Genomic DNA, 16649 nt, shown 5'->3' on the forward strand with positions numbered 1-16649 from the left:
CCAGAGTGCTCCCCGGGATTTTTTTTTTTTTTTTAACCATTTTACTCTTCCATCAATGTTGCAAGGACTCCCAGTTATGATGATGATGATGATGATGATTTTTGTTCATTTTAAGAAGGAGGGAGGGGCTTCTCTGGTATGTGAAGTGTTTTGGAGGTCTGGACTCATCTGAGAATATCCGTGAACCAGTGGTTGATGTGATCATGCGGGCGGGGGGAGGGTGGCCCAATAAGAATCTTTTCCAAAGATCAGAAATGGCAGGACACTTGGGTGTGTCTTTCCCTGCCCAGTCTCTTCTTCCTCCTTTCCTGGGGCAATGGAATGTGTCCCCTGGGAGACGACTCCTTCTCATCTGCTTGGTGTTTGTGGAAGAGCTCAAGCTGTGAAGCCCAGTTCATCCGTGACCATTGATATTTGAACCAGGCTTTTTAGGGGTGAAAAATTTGGTAACCCTTGGCCAAATTCTGAGATGGGAATTGTGTGCAGAGAGAAGGGGGAGGTGGGGGATAGGTATGGATGAGCCTACTGAGACTTGTGCCCTGGAACCAAAAACTTGTCATATTTGTCACCGTATCTTGACCAGGGTTAGTCTGCTTGATCTTGCTTTTCCGTTTGGGAATGGGAGGATGATACCATTGAATGGTCCGTGTGAGAAAGGACCAGATTCTTGGTAGTTATGGACTGGGGACCAGTAGCTTGTGGGTATTTGATAGAATTTAAATTAAATGTTGGTGATCCGATCAGCACTTGTGCCTCTGGGCTCCGATTGGCTTTTGACATGCGTATGTGACGGTCTTTAATGCCTGTCCCACACCCCTGGTTCCCACTGAACTTTGATATATTTGTTTTAGGGCTGTGCAAAGATTTTTCCATGAAGGTAAATCTTCCATGGAATGCTTTGTGCTTTTCAGCTCCTTTTTGTTAAAGAGAAGAGCCCTTTATCTCTGCTGTCCATTAATTGCCTTTGGATTCAGATTTGTTTTGTTTTTCTAAGATTCTGAATAGCGGTTTGCTTTTTTTAAAAAAAGGTATTTTCTTTTGGTCTTTGGTGTCTTCACAGAGGTCGGTGTTGCTTTCTTGGTTTCCTTTTCCCCACAGCTTTATTATTTTTTTTATTACACAGTCATTTCATGTTTATGATAGAAGATATGAAAATGTAGAGAAGAAAAAAAAGTAAACCATAATCCTACTAACCACTGTAAATGTTTTACTCACCAGCTTTTTAAACTACTTGAAAAGGTGCATACCTCAAAATATAAATCTGTTTATGTAAGTATACCGTCTGACAGAAAATAGGTTAAATCTAGTTCCAGTGAAATCTTTCAGAAAGCTGTACTGTTTCCAGATCCCTGTGGGATTCCACGTAGGAGTGGCTGGGTCTAGAATCCTACCTTTGAAATTCTATATCAATAAAACCTGGCTGGTGCGGGCAAGGTCAGTTGATGGAATACATACAGAAGCCAGTATCCTCTTTACTTTGGAGCTCCTGGAGTAATTTCTACCAGTTGGCCTAGGATTCATTTCCTGTAACAGAAAGCAGGATTTCCTAAATTTGTTTCCTGTGCACATTCCGCCTGGGAAGCCTTGAAGTGTCTTTATTCAGCTATTGATTACAGCCTGGGGGGCACTGCCCCCACCCCCCCGACCCCCCGCCCATACAGTAAACTCCCAGGGGAAATGAGACAGATGTAATCTGGCCGGAGAGAAGTGGTCCTAAGATGCTCGGGCGAGCAGGCTTCAGCCCTGACAGCATCCCATCGTCTGCAGGATATTTGGCAGTGTTGGAGGTGGGGTGCAGTGGAGGGGGGTCACTGTGGTACAACTTTTAACGTGTCCTTCTTGGCGTGAGTGGTCAAGGAAGTGCTCTCCTCCGAGCAGATGGAATCCACCCTGGGACTCGTTCATTTGTCTAGAGAAGTTGATAAACACAACCTGTAATTCTCACTACGTAGTGATAACCACTGTTTATGTTCGGGTGTAGAGTTACCCAGATTTTTCCTAAATGTGGGCATATATGTTGAATTACAGTTGTATGTTTCTCTGGTACAGAATCACACTATAGTACAAGGAAGGAAGGAGGGTGAAGTGGGTTAAGTCACATCCTTGAGAAAGCCAGATGGTTTTCATGGTCCTGTAGGGTTTATGTGTGCGTGCGCATGTGGGCACGTGTACATATGTGCACGAGTGTGAGTGTGAACACATGTGCACGTGATGTGTGCACAGCTGCTGTTTGAGCGTGTGTGGCGTGTGGATGTGCATAGGTGTGTGTGCGTGTGTGTGAGTGTGAATGAAAGTGGCCTGCTGTATGTGGCTGTGCCTTGAGTACCTCAGTGATTTCAGAGCCCTTAGTTACAAGTTCTGGGTAATGTGTAGAATGTTCTGTGTGGCCACCCCTCCTCAGGGTGCAGAGCGAGAAGTCTATCTCCATCTCCCCCTGAGGCGCCCCGCCCCTTCCTTTCTCACAGTCTCTACACGGGGCCCCTCCCCTGACCTCTGCCTCGGAGCTGCCCACTGTTCTCAATATCTGAGTACCTTTGCAGAGATAATTCTTTGCATATGTTAGAATTTTCCTCACCCTTTAATTATTAACCTATTTTAAAAATTTAAGAGCACAGTTGTAAATTATAGATACAGTTTTCCACCTTGCTTTCCGTTACTCATCCTTCTAAAGCACGTCCGTGTGTGTGGTGTCGCTGTGTGGGGCGTCAGCTGAGTTTTGCTAAAATGTTGGCTTGCTGTGTGTTCTGTCGTCTCGCAATGGCATTTCAAGACCTTCATTTCCACTGATTTTTCTGAAAGATGGGGGCATCGCACTACCCCTCCTTACCCCGCAGTGCAGCTGCGGGTCGTGTGTCACTGCCACGGTGGACTTGATTAGCGGTGTGATTTTAAGCTGCACTCAGCCTCCTCGTAGGTAAAGAGGGACTGATACATCACACGGAGCTCATGGCCCTTAGAGAAGAGATGGAGCAGTGAGGGTAGCGGTGATGCTGCCAGTGGTAAGAAGGGGTCACCTGTTGCTTATCTGCTCTGTGCCAGGCACCGCGTTATGGGCGTCCCTTACCACCCAGAATTACTGTGATCGTGCTGTTTGCAAATGAGGTATAGATTGGCTAAGGAATATTCCCAAGGTCACACGGCTGGCGAGATTAAAACCGGCAGCCCATGTCCAGAGGTGGGGCTCGTAACCCCACAGGACCACGTCCCTACCCATGGCATGATGGTTTGAAAGTGCTTTGTCAACTCACAAGTGTTGCAGAGAGTGAAGCACTTGCGTTTGGGGAGCTCAGGGCGGATACTGGGTGAAGTTCCAGAGTGTCCAATTATTTTTACCTACTCCGGTCCCCTTGGGACACCTGCACTGAGCCAGTGTTGTGTCTGGGATCTCCAAAACTCAGTGGCACCTTTTGTGTGTCCCTTCCCTCTTTTCTCATCTTATAAGCTTCCAAGCTTGGTGATAATAACTGTCTTCTGCCAGACCCCAGAAGCCTACCTTCTGAGTGTCTTGTCTTCACCGTCCATCTCTTCAGGATCCGACCCTTAGAAGGGAAAACAAAAAAGGATGTGTTTCTCCTCTGATCCACAGTAACCTTGAAATGGCCCCCTTGCAAGTGGCCGTGAGAGATGGGCGAAGAGCGAGTGGGTCTCTCCTCCAGACATCAGAGTCTGTAGACGGAGAGCATTCCTGCATCCATTAGAATGTCAGAAGCTAGGAGTAATGCAGACAGGGGTGATATAAGAAAAAGGGGTATACAGTGAAGGTACAGCTAATCTAGAAGCAGATTTTATTTTTAGTTTCCCCCCCTCACTAATTATAAGAGTAACATTAGCTTGTTATAGAAAAAGAAAAAAAATTACAGGAAAAAAAAGCCAAAAATGTTTTGGTGTTTTTCCTACCTATTTCTCTTCTGTATATATACGATATATGTTCGATGACCTTGATTTGTTCCCTTGCATTATCCCTTTCCGGTAACTATCTATGGTAAGAATATTCTTAGTGGCTGCTCTATATTCTGCTGCTTAGATACACCACAGATTATTTTCTCTGTCTCCCAAGTGTAACATTTAGGTGGTCCCCCACTTGTGGCTGTCATAAATAATGTCATGATGGAGAGCCTCGCGTATTCAATCTCTCTGTACATCTCTCCGCATGCATGAAAGGTCCCAGTTGTCTCATTTTGCATTTCTTAACCCTGTTGCAAAGAGTGAGGATAAAAACCGTTGGGGAAAGGTAAGCCTGTGGCCTTGAGGGGGGGCCGGTAATCTCCCGTCCCTTTGCAGCCTTGGGGTTTTTTTTCCCTCCATAACCACATCCCTGTCGGTCCCCTGAATGCCTCCTCGTGTCTGAGCCTCAGCTCCAGGCCTCGGACAATGCCAGCATTCAGATGTGTGCACGATGGAGTGTGGCGTGTCGACCCAGAGAGATTTAGGAGGCTGGTGGGGCTCCACCATCACGTTGCCAGGCCCTTGGACCTGAGGGTGAGGTCAAAGAACAGCGGTCGGGAACTTAAGGAAAAAATCCTCCATCAATGTTATGTATTAACCACTGGGGTAGAATTTTGAAATAAGATTTTGGTTGCTCAGAAGATAGGGGTCCTGTGTAAGGCAGGACTATGGGATTTTTGGGACACTGTAGAAAACTGTCAAATGAGCCTTCCTTGGTATTAGCTCATCCGTGGCCATACATGCAAAAGTCCTGTCCCCATATCACATTAGTATTGGTCCAGAATGGACTTAAGTAAATAGTCATTTCTAAGTGGCTAAATTTTTGTGGAGATGATGCCATTCTTCCTTTTCAAATACTTGTTTTTATCAGAGTTAAGTCATAAGAGGCTGAATTTCAAGTATAGGATCAGGAAATTTGGATCAGGGAGTGGCCTTTTATTCTACCACGTTGTCCACTGATTTTTTTTTTTTTTAAACTTTGGGTTTATTTATTTATTTATTTATTTGTTTGTTTGTTTATTTATTTATTTATGGCTGTGTTGGGTCTTCGTTTCTGTGCGAGGGCTTTCTCTAGTTGCAGCAAGTGGGGGCCACTCTTCATTGCGGTGCGCGGGCCTCTCACTATCGTGGCCTCTCTTGTTGCGGAGCACAGGCTCCAGACACGCAGGCTCAGTAATTGTGGCTCACGGGCCCAGTTGCTCCGCGGCATGTGGGATCTTCTCAGACCAGGGCTCGAACCCGTGTCCCCTGCATTGGCACACAGATTCTCAACCACTGCGCCACCAGGGAAGCCCTGTCCACTGATTCTTAAAAGTAGCAGGCTGTGTTTTGTTTGCTCCATGCTGTGTTTAAAAGAAAAACAGCAATATTTAAAAATCACTCAGTGTTCTATAAAAATCAGCTTCTCCTGAGAAAGATCAGATCTGGAAAGACTGGGCCCAGTTTCTACCTGGCAGCAGTTAGCCCCCTCCCCCAAACCCTGTCCCTGGGTGGCTGGCCCTGCCCCTGTCCGCTGCCTGCCCCTGCCCCTGTCCGCTGCCTGCCCTGCTCCTGTTGGCATTCAAACCTGCAACCACCATGTGGCACATTTTGGAACCTATTTCTTAATAAAGTAAAAAATACCTAGGTCTGTGGATATTTATAAGCTTGAAAGGCTGGCTTCGGGCAGACTGGCCATTCTTTGTAAGCCTGGGTGTTTATCTGATTGAATGCCCCCAAAGAACCGTTTTAATCAGATAGCAGATTCATGCATGTTCTTATATTTCATATGCATCCTGCTTTTGACAGGAATTCAAGGCTCTTTAGCCTGTCCGGCGTAATTCCCAAGCACACATTCCCAGGTACAAAGGGAAGATTATTAAAGCTTGTCACAGGTGGTTCATTGCCGACCAACAAATGATGAAAAAGCCCTTTCATGGCCAGACAGCTCTGACAAGAATTCTTCAGATAGGCTTTTTTTTTTTGGAGGTGGAAGGGTGGAGTAGGAGCCTCTGTTTTTTTAATTTCCTGACCCAAACCAGCCACACAGCTGACTCGTGGAGCCCAGATCCCCCGCTCTGGCCCTTTCTTGGTTTCCAGCATTCGCTTTTGCCTCTCATTGATTTGTTCATTCATTTACCTTACGAGATTCCTTTTCCTGCTGCTCTTCTGACCTCCAGATAGTCTGACCCGAGGCCCCCTGAGACCCCAGCTCCAGCTGTTAAGGACAGCGAGACTCAAGACCCTGAGATTGGGACTTCCCTGGCGGTCCAGTGGTTAAGACTCCATGCTTCCACTACAGAGGGGTGCGGGTTTGATCCCTGGTCAGGGAACTAAGATCCCACGTGCCGCGTAGTGCGGCCGTAAGAAAAAAAAAAAAGACCCTGAAATCCTTTCTGATTTGGCAATACAGGATGATTCTTTTGAATTGAAGCTCAGACCCTCTAGCAGAAGTAGCCTCATTTACATCATCTTGTTTTAGGAAGGGATGGAGTCGTCCCACCTGACCGCTGAAATGTTTGTCCCCGCTGCTGTTGAGAAGGGTTAGTGAGCTCCGCAGTTCTAAACTGCTCTCTTCTCAGTAGGACCTGGGGGATTTTATATGTTCTGGTAGAAAGCAGCTTTAAATTAAAGCTGACTTAATGTTAAAGTCGGAATAAGGGAGTGTAAGGTGAGAAAGAAAGGCTCCCCTGTAGGGCTCATATCCTGCAGCCCCCAAGGGGGGGCCCCCAAGGGGACCTGTGAGGTTTTCATTAGGACCTTGGACCCAAGGGGTGGGAGATGGGAGGCGGGGCAACCAGCACAGTCAAAGTAGGTTCCTTAACTCCCTCGAGGGATTTGCTGTAGAAGAAAGCACGGTTAGAAGATGTTTCCATTCAGCTGTAATTCATGCTTCCCCGGGAACACTTGTCACTGTTGATCATTTCAGATTCATGGTTCAACTTTCCCTCCAGCACAGTCCTGTGGGGTCCGCAGCAGGGGGACCCAGGCTGGCCAAGGCCAGAACTGCCTCTACGGCCCTGAAAGCCACTTCCCGTTCTGGAGTTTCAGATCCTTTCTTGATTGAAGTTAAGAACAGGCTTTGGGGGAATTAGTGTATCTCCTTGAAGCCCAGTGTCACAGACTCTTCACATCTTTTCAGAGCAATTAAATACGTTTTTAAGGGGTGAAACAACAGCTGTTTAAAAGCAAGGATGAAAAAATCTTTTCCCTAGCAGTCGTGTTGGAAAGCATCCGAGGAAGAATTTCCTTTTTCTTTGTTACTAAACTGGTATGTAAAGGAGGATGTAAATTTAGTCAAGCTTTCCGGGCTTGTGTATACCTACGTATTTATAATAATCTCGTATTGTGTTGGGATATTTATTTACTTAATTAAAATTAAAAATATTAAAAATAAAAGGAATGCGTGTACACACTAAAATATTTCAGTAGTATATAGAGAGAAGAGTGAAGTAATTTCTCTTCATGTGTATCATCCTATAAGCATTTTAGTGCATGTACCCAAGGTTTTTAATATATATATGGATGGGATTTTTAAATTTATATCAGTGTTTACTGATTTGTTCATTTTAAACTTGGAAAGAAGATTGTTAGCAGATAGGACAGGCCGTATTGAAATTCAGAGTGATCAGATGAAACAACTATATGAATGAGTTTCCAAAGACTTATGCGGGTTAATAGCAAAACAAACAAACAAAGAAAACCAAACTTGATCAGCCCTTTCTTTTGGAGGTGGAGGTCAGTGGGGATTAGGAGGTGGGCACCTTTGGGGGCTGTTACTGTGCCTACCACGCCCCCCGTGAACTTTCTAACGGTGACAGTGAGTCAGGGGTGACCGGGCACACCCACTAAGGCTGCACTGATGTGTGTGCACCCGTGTTTAGAGAACAGGCATTTGGATGGCCCGGGATTGGCACTTTCCCTTGGGCTACTTGGGCCAGCTAGACACAGGGTTCGATCTCATCTCAGCCCATGGTAGCTGCCCGCCGAGCACAGCTCAGCTGGCCTCTCTGAGTCTGTTTCTTCGTCCGTCGGGTAGAGCTGCTTGGTACTTCGGTACTTCCTGCCTCCATGGGCTGTGCTGACAAGTAAACATGATGACCTTGTGGTTCGTACTTACCCCTGTCTCCCCCACCTCCTGCGCGTCCCCCTTCCTGTGGCAGTGGCGGTGAGGGCTTGGTGGTCTCCCCTCCCCAGCTCCCCCCTCTGTCCCCGCCTTTTCCACTTCTATTTCCTTCTTTCCCTGAAGACCCCAGACCAGATTCATCTGTAGACATGTTTTATTTTCTTCATGGGCGTTCAAAACATGCAGCTTAGTGGCTTACATTGAAAAGTTAGAGATCTCAGGGACAAGGTCAGATTTCTGGTTTTTCTTGAGAAACTGGAAGCTCTGGCCACCCTGGGTCCACATTCCCGCGGGGCAGCCTTCTTCAGGGGGCGGGCACTGGCTCCTGCCTGCCGCAGTTCCCGCTGGTCTGGCCCCTGTCTTGGAATTTGCGTCCTCCATGCCTTTGGCTGGAAGTGAAGCAAGCCTTGCTCGGGCTGTGAGAAGACTCCAGCTGGTGACGGAACCGTGGCCCTAGGAAGTGTAGCGGATGGTGGGGGGCTTGGCTGTGCCCCAGGCAGATCCAGGTTCCTGCCTAGCCGGCCGTTGCCCCGGAACATCACCTCAGGCAACTTAATGAGCTTCCGCAAGCCTCAGTTTCCTCATCTGTACAGACCAGCGTTCTCCCCCTGTCAGTACTGCCACGTGGGGTGGGGTGATTCTGTCATGGGGGCCGTCCTGTGTGTTGTAGGATGTTTAGCAGAATCCCTGGCCTCCACCCACGAGATGCCAGTAGAAAATATCCACCCCCCTCCTCAGTTGTGACAACCAAAACCGTCCCCAGACGTTGCCATGTGCCCCTTGGGGGGCAGAGCTGCCCAGTCGAGAACTGCGGTAGATCCCCTCCCGGTTGAGTGTGTGTGAGGTTTAACGGGGAGCCTTGGAGGTGAGTCGCCCCACCCCGGCGTCGTGCTCCTGGCTTCCCCGTATTTGTGGTTTGCCTGGTGCAGCTCCTTCCAGACGTGATCTCTGCTTGTGCTGATCACCCTTGAGCCTGTGTGGTTCTCTCTGCCACGGCTCTGGCGCACACGTGGCCTGCTTTAGGGCCCAGAAGAGGCGGCAGCTGTGAGCGCGGAGCCCCCGCAGGCCTAGAGGGGTGGGTGCCAGGCTGTCACCGGCCAGCACGACCTCCCCCAGGGATGCGGGCCCTGCTCAGCCTCACCTGTCTCTGCTCCCCCGTCCACCTTTATGTTCATTTGCTTGACCTGTGAACCAGGATCCTCGGCTGTGTATCTGACCTTCGACCCTTGTCACATTTAGGTGGCCCTGGTGCAGTGGACCGAAAGTGTGGGCTTAACACTGGTGGGCCGTGACCAGTCTTCCATGCAGCTGAGGACCCCTGGTGACCAGATCCTGAACTTCACCATCTTGCAGATCTTCCCTTTCACCTACGAAAGCAAACGCATGGGCATCATCGTGAGGGTGAGTTGTCTTTTATTTATGATTGAAAATGGTTAAAGAAAAAAAAACAAAACCTGCCTAAGTCTGCTGTGTATGTCCCTGTGGCTGGACATTCTTTCTTACCCTTTTCTTTATTGTATTATTGCCTGACGTTCAGACTAACAAGAGGATGTAATTCCCTCAGAAGAAAGAGAATTAGTTGATCAGTTGGACAGATCTCAGATAGCTGCTCAGCCTTTGGTTAACCCACTTCCAGAGTGAAAGGTCTAATGAGTGTAGATTGAGCATTTCTTGGTAATCATACATTTCTCATTGTATACTCTTTCGTTTAATTAAATGTTATTTTCTATTGAGGTGACATTCACATGACATAAATTAATCATTTAAATGTGTAATTCATTGGCATTTAGTACATTCACAATGTCTTGCATCCACCACTTTCCTCAAGTTTTGAAACATTGGCGTCACTGCAAAAGGGAACCTTGTATCCATTAAGCGGTCACTCTCCATACCTTCCTCCCCGTAGTCCCTGGAAACCTCCAGTCTCCTTTCTGTCTCTAGGATTTACCTATTCTGGATATTTCATATAAATGGAATCACACAATATGTGACCTTCTGTATCTGGCTCCTTTCACTTAGCATAATGTTTTAGAGATTCATCCATGTTGTAGCATATATACATACTTCATTCCTTTTTATGACTGAGTAATATTTCATGTTGATTATCCATTCATCCATCAGTGGACATTTGGGTTGTTTCCACCTTTTGGCTATTGTGAATAGTGTTACTATGAACATTCATGTATAAGGATTTGAGTATCTGTTTTCAGTTCTTTTGAGTTCATACCTAGGAGTGGAATTGCTGGGTCCGTTTCCCAATTGCTGGATAATTCTATCTTTTAACTTTATGAGGAGTCGCCAAACTTTTCTACAAAATGCTGCACCGTTTATAGGGTTGGCCAAAAAGTTCGTTCAGGTTTTTCTGTAAGATGTTACAGAGAGACCTGAACAAACTTCTTGGCCAGCCCAATACATTCTACCAGCAGTGTGTGAAGTTTCTGGTTTCTCCATATCCTCATCAGTGCTTGCTATTTTCCTTTTTTTTTTTTTCCATTGTAGCCATCCTAGTTGCTGTGAAGTATTTAATTGTGGTTTTGATTTGCATTTCCCTAATAGCTAATGATGTTGAGCATCTTTTCATATACTTATTGACCACTTGTATTCTTCCCTGGAGACATGTCTGTTCAAGTCGTTTGCCCACTTTTTAAATGGGTAGTCTTTTATTGTTGTGTTGTATAAGTTCTTTATGTAGTCTGGATACTAGACCCTTATCAGAGATACGATATACAAATATTTTCTTTCATTCTGTAGCTTGTCTTTTTGCTTTCTTTTTTGGGGGGTTTGTTTATTTATTTTTATTTATGGCTGTGTTGGGTCTTCGTTTCTGTGCAAGGGCTTTCTCTAGTTGCGGCAAGCGGGGGCCACTCTTCATCACGGTGCGCGGGCCTCTCACTATCGCGGCCTCTCTTGTTGCGGAGCACAGGCTCCAGACGTGCAGGCTCAGTAATTGTGGCTCATGGGCCTAGTTGCTCTGCGGCATGTGGGATCTTCCCAGACCAGGGCTCGAACCCGTGTCCCCTGCACTGGCAGGCAGATTCTCAACCACTGCGCCACCAGGGAAGCCCTCCTGCTTTCTTGATAAAATTCTTTTGATGCACAGAAGTTACTAATTTTGATGAAGTCCAATTTATTTTTTTCCTCTGTTGCTCTTGACTTTGGTGTCATATCTAAGAGTCCATTGCTAAACGTAAGGTCATGAAAATTTACCCCTATATTTTCTTTTAAAAGTTTTTGTAGTTTTATCTCTTTAGATCTTTGATCCATTTTGAGTTATTTTCATATATGGTGTGAGTTAGGGGTTTTAACTTCATTATTTTGTGTGTGGATATAGAGTTGTCCCAGCACCGTTTGCTGCAGAGACTATTGTTTTCCCATTGAATAGTCTTGATACCATTGTAATTAGATATTTTCGATGACTTTTCGTTCATACAGTCACAAAAGTTATTGGAAAAAAGTGTCATGATCACTCAACATCGTCATTTTGGCATTAATATTTCAGATTTTCTTTTTATATTTTTTGAAGCTTTTATTGAATAACAGCATACAAAGAGAAAAGTGCAAACTTCATGAGTGTACAGCTCAAGTGTTTACAAAGTTAACACAATGTAACTCGCATCCCGAGCAAGGAACAGAATCCCTCCCACCATCACCCCAGCAGCTCCCTCGTACCCCTTTCTGGTTACTGCATCCTTCCTTCCCACAAGGATGTAGCCACTGTCCCATTTCTACCACTGACTGATTTTGTCTCTTTTGGAACTTTATATAAAGGAAACTGTACAGTAGATACCCTTTTGTGTTTGAGTTTGTTTGCTCAAATTTATATTTATGTATTGATCCACACTTTTGCATGTATTATAGTTAAAAATTTTTTTTAAACAAAGAAAACATTGTGCATTCAGTTGAAATCCCATCTGCCCTTTCTAGATGTGCTTCCTCTCCAGTCCTACCCCAGGTTTATCACTCCTATGAATTTTAAAATACTATTATCAGACACATTGGGTATAAATAATATGTATTATGGTTTTCATGTTTTTATTGTCTCTATAAAGTGTCATTGTAGTATATATATTATTATTCCACATCCTGATTTTTGTTTAACATTTAAAAAAAAGCTTTATTTATGTTGATGCACGTAATCCCACTTTATTTCTCTTAGCTGACTTGTAGTATTGCATTGCGCAAATATACCTCAGTTCCTTCCGCCTGTTGCCGTTCCCTCTTGATACACGTTTAGGTCGTTGCCACTTTTTTTGCCGATAGAAAGACCGCTGCCGTGTGTAGCCTTGTCTGCTGCAGTCTCCACTGTACATATGTCCGTGTTTTTCTGTGGACTAAACCCAGAGGTGGACTTGCTGGGTGCTAGAATATATACATCTTTAACTTTACCAGGTATTTTCAACTTTTTCTCCAAAGTGCTTATACTAATCTTAGTTCCACTGTTTTTCTACATCCTCACCAACGCTTGCTAGTGTCAGACTTTTCAAATCTTGCCAATCTGAATTAACACCTTGTTTTCCTGTTTGCTCTTTTACTCACACTTTCCATTCTGGGAAGCCTGGAAACCCTGTGTTCATAAGCCACTCTGCTCAGTAGTTCTTAAACCTGGCTGATAGGGGCTTCCCTGGTGGCGCAGTGGATAAGAATCCGCCTGCCAATGCAGGGGACACGGGTTCGAGCCCTGGTCCGGGAAGATCCCACATGCCGCAGAGCAACTAAGCCCATGTGACACAACTACTGAGCCCGTGTGCCACAACTACTGAAGCCAGCGTGCCTAGAGCCCGTGCTCCTCAACAAGAGAAGCCACCACAATGAGAAGCCCGTGCACGGCAACTAAGAGTAGCCCCCGCTCGCCGCAACTAGAGAAAGCCTGAGCGCAGCAACGAAGACCCAGCATGGCCAAAAATAAATAAAATGAGATCTAAACAAACAAACAAACAAACAAACAAACAAAACCTGGCTGATCATCGGAATTAACCATAGGAGCTTTAAAAATTGCAGACTACTTTGGTCCCAGTCCTATTTTGGTATTGAGATGGTTCCCTGGTGTTCTTAAAGGTTCTTCACATTGTTTGGCTTGGCTGGAGAAAATGCTTCCCCAGATCATGAGAATCTTTGGAGTAAGACTCTCTCATTTTTTAAACAAATGAGGATCCCCTCCACCCTATCTACACAAGTGTTTCATGCCTTAGGGGTCAGAGTTGTAGATTCTATTGTAGTAAATTAGTAATAATAGAATTAGTAGTAGGAGTAATTAGTAATAGTGCTAGCAACACTAGTAATAGGAACAGAGTTAGGAACAATAATAATAACAGAGGTAACATTTAAATGGTGCTTATTGGGTGCTAGTCACTGTTCTAAGTGATTTGCATAAAACAACTCATGTAATTCTCATGATACCATTGAAGTTGGCATTTAACAGAGGAGAAGATTGAGGTATAGGGAGAAGAAGAAACCTCCCCAAGTTCATATAGTTAGTAAAGGTGGAGCTGGGCTTCTACCCCAGGCTGTCTGGCTCCCAGGTCATGCTCTTTATCGCCAGGCCCTGGGAGTTTGGGTGTGATGAGAGGGATGTGGGAAAGCTCACAGAGCACCCACAGTAATGTTGAGGTAGTGTGTTAATTACGTATGGCGTTGTGACAGATTATCCCACATGTGATGGCTTAAAACAACAGGAAGTGTTATCTGACAATTTCTGGGGGCCAAGGAGTCCGGGTGCAGCCTCGCTGGGCCCTCTGCCTTGGGATCTCTCATAGGCTGCAGTCTTCCAAGGTTCAGCCGGGGCAGGATTCACTGCCAGGTAAAATGAGTGTTGTCAGCAAGAGTCAGTTCCTTGCAGCTGTTGGGCTGAGGACCTTAGTTCTGTACCAGCTGATGGCCAGAGGCCACCCTCATCCACTGCTCCACGGGCCTCTCCACCCCAGCTCCCGCATCAGCTGGCTTCATCCAAGTGAGTCTGTGAGAGTGTGAACAAGACAGAAGGCACGTCATCTCAGAACCGACCTCCCTTCACTTTTGCCTTATTCTGTTATTAGAAGCAGGTCCCTGGGTCCAGCCCACCACTTTGGTGGGCCTGGATCACCCAGGGGTGTGAACACACCAGGAGGTGGGGAAAGTGGGAGTCATTGAAGAGGCTGTTTCTCCAGGTAAAAGTTAGAAGCAGCTCCGTGAGCTGCAGTACTGATGGTCCAGTGACACACAGTACGAATGTGTCTTGAGAACGACACATTTTAAGGGATTTTTATGTCCCTGATGCCAGTAGTCTTCAGACTCTACCAGACATATATCCTTGGCAATTTTTGAGTGGGATGGGGGCTTTTCCTCCCATGCAGCTGCTGCTTTTCCCACTGGTCTGCACCTAGCCTGCCCCGTGGCTTTTAAACCGTATCTTGAGTGCATGTCTGATGTCAAGAACATCCATGGCCTGGAAGCAGCCACATGAATCCTGTGGGTGGGTGTTTCCTGGGGAATTAGAGTCATTATCTACTATGGAATTACTTTTATTTTGTTCCAGCCTTTATTTTTCCAAGTTCTAGGGCCATGGACTATGCTGGAGTCATTTGAGGGTTGAATCATCATCAAATAGTCCCGATATCAGCCGTTCTAGAATAAGTGAGCTGAGTGCGTCACCCTTCCTTTAGTTGCAAAGGGCTATCATTCCCAGACATGCGTCATATTTTATGAGATGTGACCCCTGTATCTTCCCACAGCAAGAACGGGATCTGTGTCTGGGAGTATGGGATACTGTTGGGTGGGCAAATCTATCATTACTTTGCAATAGCACTCCACCCTTCCCAGATTATATTTTTAAAAAATCAGCATTCGGAACAGATAAGTATGTATAGAAGGGGATCAGAACCATTCATCTGTATTTTCATCACCCAAAGACAACCACTCTTGCCTTTTCAGGGAATTTCCCTTCAGTTTTTTCTCTAAGCATAAATGAGTGTAAATAGCCACACACAATTTTATAAAACTGGCTTCAAACTCCACCTAAAGCTTTGTAAAACTCCCACCCCCTCCATTGAACAATAGGTATAGTGAAAATGTTCTCATATCATTAAAACCTGATTTTTATGATTTTAATGTGTGCATGGTGTTTTGCTGAAAAAATGTAGCATTATTTAATCAAATATTCCTTTCTTGGATACTTAGGTTGTTTTCCATCTCTCACTACTAACAATGAATCTGTGCACATCCATCTTTGTTAGGCTGTCTTTAATGTGATGCATATTATTTTGCTAATATTTTTGTTTTCTGACCTGTCTCCCTCTCTATCTTTGGTTTTGCAGGGTGCAAATCCATGCCCAGGGCTGTGGAGCTAGCTCTCCACTTAGCACGAATCTCACTGTTCTCCTTTCACGATGTGATTCTCATCCTGGGGCCATCTTGCCCCCAGGGGACATGGGGACACATATGGGGACATTTTTGGTTGTTACAGCTCGGAGGGTGGTGCCACTGGCATCTAGTGGATAGAGGTCAGGACAGCCTCATATCAAAGAATGTTCCAGCCCCAAATGTTCATCGTGCCAGGGCTGAGAAACTCTGTTCTAAATGTGTCCATCTTTTCTGTCTGTTGTTTGAAAGTAACTGTCCAGTTACCTGATGTGAGGAAGTTTTCCCTCAGTTATAAAATGCTTCTCAACCTGGTTTAATGACTGTTGACAGTAATAGTTTTGTTCTCACCTGGCTCACCAACCCTCTTAAACATGTGTGAGCTCGTGGACGGTTCTGTTCAGCGTCTTCTTACCCTCACCAAGCAAGGTCTGGTCTTTGTGTGAATCTGTCTTCTGAGAAGGTCAGTGAGGTTAGAGAAGCCGGTTTCGTTGGGGCTTGTGTGTTTGTCTCTTTGTCGCCAGTTTTGTTTCTGTTGTGTTACAAGATGTTCCACTGCCCTCCCCTCACCCTTCCCCCTTGGCGTGCTGAAGTCGGATCATTGGTATAGATCATATCCTTGTCACTGTCTGAATAAAAGAGGCCTTTGAACAGGTGCCAGAGTCAGACCACAGTGGAAAAAGATGAGGCCCCAAAACAATGCAACACAACCGGCAGATCTCTGTAAATTTACAGCGTAATCTTGCCATAATATGGGAACGAAGTAACCTTGTGATGAACTCGGTGGGAGGAAATGACTAACGGGAGGAGACAGTCGATACGGTATTTATATTGGACAAGATGTCCGAGTTCTCTTGAGCCCCTTCTGGAGTAGAGGAAGCTGGGGAGGGGGACGTTATTTCCCATAGCAGCATTTGGGTGAAGGCGAAAGGAAAAAGAAACCTCGGATGCTTTCATGTTCAGACCCCATGGCTATCTTTGGCCCGAGTCACAAGCAAGCCTAGATGCAATCCATCAAAGAAGCAGCCTGCAGTTCTAATGCTTTTAAAGTGCAGGTGCCTGTTCGTGGCCTGTGGGTGCTTTTATGAGTAAGCATGTTGTTCTAAAAGATTGTCCGTGATCAGAGGCATTCAGAAGTTACTTTAGTAGATGAAACTGTACCACTGATTTGGCCTTGGGTACTTATTTCCTATTCGATGAAGAACTTACAGGCATGCATTCTGGGCTTCCTGGGGTAGCAGAATTTAGGCACAAGGTGGTGATGGCC

The 16649-nt window shown here is 45.6% G+C and overlaps 1 protein-coding gene across 2 annotated transcripts in view; it reads left to right on the plus strand.

Moving 5' to 3' along the window:
• The window catches only part of ATP9A (ATPase phospholipid transporting 9A (putative)), a 133255-nt gene that overhangs the window by 83935 nt on the left and 32671 nt on the right, over positions 1-16649 (plus strand). For both annotated transcript variants that reach the window (XM_059898514.1, XM_059898515.1), the window contains exon 15: positions 9290-9451. In XM_059898514.1, coding sequence (XP_059754497.1) covers positions 9290-9451 — 162 coding nt within the window. The remainder of the gene's footprint in view (positions 1-9289; positions 9452-16649) is intronic.

This window comes from Balaenoptera ricei, chromosome 15 (genome assembly GCF_028023285.1).
Source record: "Balaenoptera ricei isolate mBalRic1 chromosome 15, mBalRic1.hap2, whole genome shotgun sequence".
In the NCBI taxonomy this organism is placed as follows: Eukaryota; Metazoa; Chordata; class Mammalia; order Artiodactyla; family Balaenopteridae; genus Balaenoptera; species Balaenoptera ricei.